The sequence below is a fragment of the Notothenia coriiceps genome, unplaced genomic scaffold (assembly GCF_000735185.1).
Source record: "Notothenia coriiceps isolate Sejong01 unplaced genomic scaffold, NC01 NC01_scaffold00031825, whole genome shotgun sequence".
In the NCBI taxonomy this organism is placed as follows: domain Eukaryota; kingdom Metazoa; phylum Chordata; class Actinopteri; order Perciformes; family Nototheniidae; genus Notothenia; species Notothenia coriiceps.
This window is the reverse complement of record NW_011364526.1, coordinates 1-4,962: the sequence shown is the minus strand read 5'-3', so window position 1 is coordinate 4,962 and position 4,962 is coordinate 1. Positions and strand designations below refer to the sequence as shown.

Genomic DNA, 4,962 nt, shown 5'->3' with positions numbered 1-4,962 from the left:
CTTGGTTCCAGAGACTCGTCAAACATGCAACATACTGCCCAGAAGCATTGATTCGCTATTATAAGAAGCTTCTTAAAATGTGGAGCAATGCCAAATCCAAGAGGATATCGATGTCTTATCTTTGCCACAAACAAAACTTTGGCTATGTCGGAGTCACTGGAACAGTGTGTTTCGAACAATCCCCAATGCCCTCATTCGGAATTGAATTGAATGATGGTTAGCTGCTGAATGTTCAGGCCACCAAGAGAACCTCAGCCCTGAGGGCTGATGTTTGTGGCGGTATCCGTCTGCTGTTTGCTATCGCAGCCGTGGTGTGCTGTGGCAACACCTGGTTTGCTGCCGGTGTGCGACTGTTGCTGATAGTGGCATGATCTGCCGCCGGATCGTGTGGGTGCTGCTGCTAGGCATCGCAAGAACAACGAAATCGGCAGCTTGTTTCTCCCCCCCTCACGCCGAAAGCGCTGCTTGGGTTGTATAGCCGGATCCACTGTGGGAGCTGATAGCAGTAATGCCTTCCAGGGTTGAACATTTTATAGTTTTTTGCAGACACTGCAAAATGCTTCACGGTCATTTCCTATGACGGGTTTAAGCCAGTCTTTATATAAGGGGTCATCAACCCATAATTGCGAAAACTTGCACTTCCCCATTTCACACTAAATTTGCTCGAATTTGCTAACATCAGAAAAAGTAGACTGCAACTGTGGCAAAAGGCGGCTCTGCTAACGTCAATTGTTGGAAAAAGGCGGAAAATGTTGTAAGCGTCGCTGATAGGCTATGAAGTCCACACAGGTTACCTCTACGTCATTGCTATCAACTACGCCTCACTCAGGTCCTGTTAGCACCGTATATATTTTTAAACTACGTAGGCTAGATGAAATTCAAACATGCAGACACAAATAATAAGCAAACAATGGAAACTCATTATATATTGAGGCAGAGTTTTAAAAAAATTACTACCAAGTCAAATTGCGTTTGTTACCTTTTACTACCTTTCAAGGGCCTTAATTTGGGTAGATTCTTTTTACTACCTTTTACTACCTTTTACTACCGCGCGGACACCCTGCTGACACACCGGGGACACATTCATGTATAAAAGACGTACAAAAGTGCATTTTTCATGATAGGTCCCCTTTAAATAATGGGTGCAACTAGTCAATGGGGGGGAAAAAGAAAACATAATAGACAAAAAGCTTCAGGACAGCAATAATCATCATCTTTTAGAGCAGTGCAGAGATTACATATTTTTGTAGGATAACTCAGAAATTAGCGTCACATGGGCTCCCTCAATTAAAGGCAATGGGACTTTTGGGTTGGATTGAGGCAGAAAATGAGATCTGTTGCCAGAAGCGTTTATGATATTCTCCACATATTTTTGAAGTGCAATTCAATCACCAAAAGTAAAAACGTTAGGCCATCAACACACAAAATCACATGACTTCACATAGCCACCTATAAGCTAAAGGTGTTCAGCGTGACGACATTAAGTCACTTATTAGCAACCGCTGTTTTATGACACATAGCAGCTTTAGACATTGTGTGGTAGGTTTTGGGTTTAAAACAAAAACGTGATAATTTCAGCTTGTGTTAACCAAAGACCTCATTTCAGGCTTCTAAACAAAAACATGTTAAAAAAACTGGTCACTTTCAGACGAGGGAACCAGAAGTGTTCAAATGTTAAGTCTAGGATTTAGGACTCATTCCTGAATCACTCTTTTGCTAAGGTAAGCGAGACATTGTTTGACTTCATCACTTACCTTGCGGTGTTCATGATCAATCATCACGTTATGTGGCTTCACGTCTCTATGCATGATTCCCATGCTGTGGCAGTAGTCTAGGGCCTACAGACAAACAAACTCTGTTATTCGTTGGTTACAGGTTTCATTGGAAAGATTCCAAGAAGATGATGCCTACAAGACAAAACCCACAATCTTGATTGCCTTAACAATGGATTGTTTCTGCCAAAATACCCAAGCTTGTACAAACCCCCAGAATAACATGACAAATAGTCTTGATTAAGGACTTAATGCTTCACATCCTCCGGACATTTAGAGGTTAAAGATGAGGAGCACAAAGATGGTTGAAACATTACTCACCTTTAGGATCTCGTACATGTAGAACCGAATGTCATAGTCTGCCAGAGTCTGGTACAGTTGCTGGAGACCAAAACAATGTTATTAGTAATGTCTTAAACACACAGCACACGTTCATGAGACAGTCATACATAGGGATGGGTACCGAGCCCCGATATTAAACTGGCCCCGGCGCTGAATTATTAAAGACCGTGGTACCGTTAAGCTCCGACGTTATCAGTTTTATCGGTACTGGATACATGTAAAAAATATATGTTGTATGTATTATTGCTACACAAACATTATATTGCAGTTTAAGTAACGCCAACTCCGTTTCTAATATGCAAAAAGATTGCAAAATGCGTCTATGATTATTTTTTTTATTTTCGATCTTTCCGATCCAGTCGAGAGGTCTCTCTCTCTCCCCCGTCTGTGTGCGAGGGGGCGGGGCAGTTTACACACACGCAGCTGCTACATGCAACAACACACACACACGGAGGAGATGGCGGAGGGAACTAAGTTCTCCGAGGTGTGGTTAAACTTTACCCGTCTCGATGTGGACAATGCTCGTTACCTAAAGTGCATTAAGAGTTTTAGCATGTAAGGGCGGTAACACGAGCAATTTGTCTAAACATTTAGCAAAAGTGCACCACATTCAGACGGAGAAATGCACCGGGTTTGACTGTCTTTCTAGTAGCTCTGTAGCCCCATCCACGAGTAACGTTTCCACATCAGGTATGTTGTGTATGCTAGCAGCAACACACAGTTAACTCATTATTCAAACATGGGTTAATGATTAGAGGTAACAGAGTTATTTATTTTGTTAAAGTTTCAGCTATTCTGTTCACAGTTCTGTCATCAGATTATTTAATACGATTTGTTAAAACATTGTTGTTTCTTTTGAGGTGAAATATTATGTATTTAAATTTAAATAAAAAGCAATGTTAATTTTGTTCACAATTTGTCAGTTAACCTACCTATTTTTTTCTCTCCAAAAGAACCGATAAGAGTACCGTTAAAAGACCGGACCAATAAGCTGTATCGATAAAAGTAGTAGTACCGTTAAAACCTAAACGATACCCATCCCTAGTCATACATGACTCACAGGCAGCTGTGGAAGTGTACCAGTTATTGAGGATAGAACCAGAAGATGGTGGACTTCCTGGCACCGAAGACATAGAACTGGACTTTCATATTCCTCCATCACAAACACACACGGGTACAGAAAAACTACGAGCATGCCAAGAAAGGAGGTGTCCACATTTTAGAGCATAAAGGGAAGGTTTAGCTCTTACCTTGAAGTCTGTGTTGTTAACATGCTCAAATACCAAGGCGGGCGTCCGGGACTGAAATAAACATTTAAATATCAATATTTGTCTTTTTAATGCATTGCAGTCTTAGCCAACAATTACTACAATTGGTTAAATATTTCTATTGGACATAAAACACTGTATAAGCTATTGTTCTAATGCAAACCTAAACTAACCAGGAATCCACAATGTGAGCAACACTATGACCAAGTCTCCAAATGTACATTTATAATCTGTACACGAGTATGCAAGGAAACTTAGCCAGCATGTGGACGGTCAACATCCCACCACTGTCACTGGCCAATCCAAACAAATCTATTGTTGGGTTGATGCAAGTGCTTATGTAAGTGTTTAGTTTGTTTATTTAACACGCAAATATCATTAGTGACACTAGAATCTAAAATACAGTCTGTTGACCATAACCACATGTGTTGCTTAAAGTATGAACTAGAGCTGCGATCAACCAATCCACTTTGACTATGTATTGATGGTTTTATTTTTTATTAACCAGCCTCTTAAGTTGCCAGAGTCCACGTGATGTCCCCAAACTGCTTTGTCTGTCTAAGCTGCAGATTACATTACATTGCATTTAGCTGACGCTTTTATCCAAAGCGACTTACAATAAGTGCATTCGACCAAGAACAGAGAATACAAACTTGAAGAAAACAGAATCATATAAGTACATTAGGTTTCATAGAGCCAAACTACTTTAAAGTGGACCTATCATGCTATATTTGAATAATATATTGTAGGGCCATACCTATATAAAAAGGTATATTTATACGTTTTATTTTTCAAAATACCAAACAGATCATGCATTTTATCCATTCCTCATTTTGCTCAATTTAACACTGCCTTTCATGCTCGGATTCACTGAGAACAGCACCATCTGGTGGCCTGACATATGTACTACAGCGTCTCCTGCGCTTTCGAACGGCAATGTCCGTGGCTCTCTCCTCCTGATTGGTGGAGTTGGCCCAATAGCCGTAGCGCCACCGTCCTGACGTCAGAAAAGTGTTCAAATCTGGATCAGTATGTATCAGATCCGTTGCAGCCCCTTTTTAAGAGATTTGGGTATGGAGGAAAAGAGAGAGGGTTGTGTTTTCTGACTCTTGGTGAGTTCCCTGACACACCGGGGACACATATTCATGTATAAAAGACGTACAAGAGGTGCATTTTGCATGATAGGTCCCCTTTAAGTGATACTCAACAGGCTTTAGATAAGCCAGTCCTTTGTTAGTATATGAGTGCTTAGTTTACATTGAAAAGGTAAATACAAATAAAGAAAAGTGTATTTATTTTCCAGTAATGATAACAAAAAGGGGTACCAGGTGAAGGAAGAACTATCAGCACAGTCGGTTAATCAACATGTTTTAGCACTATTTTAAATTGTCTGACAAAGGTTGCTTCCTCAACTGTGGATTAGGGTGGTCCTTAAAATTGAAAGTCGGAAAATCTAAACTCCAACCCCCAGATTTCATTCTATAAAAAGGACCGGAAACACCAAGCCGATTTTGCCCGTCGGCCGAAAACCCGCCGCAGTCGGCCAAAGGCTGTCTGCAAAATAAATCACTCTGATTGGC

The 4,962-nt window shown here is 40.7% G+C and overlaps 1 protein-coding gene across 1 annotated transcript in view; it reads right to left on the bottom strand.

The window, feature by feature from the left end:
* Positions 1-3,457, bottom strand: part of LOC104960282 (casein kinase II subunit alpha-like) — a gene marked incomplete at its 3' end in the record, with an annotated part of 10,583 nt that extends 7,126 nt beyond the window's left edge. The window contains exons 1-3 of the mRNA XM_010788266.1: positions 3,365-3,457; positions 2,094-2,153; positions 1,755-1,838 (exon numbers count right to left, since the gene is read on the bottom strand). Of these exons, the coding sequence (XP_010786568.1) occupies positions 1,755-1,838; positions 2,094-2,111 (102 nt within the window). The remainder of the gene's footprint in view (positions 1-1,754; positions 1,839-2,093; positions 2,154-3,364) is intronic.
* Between the last annotated feature and the right edge of the window lie 1,505 nt (positions 3,458-4,962).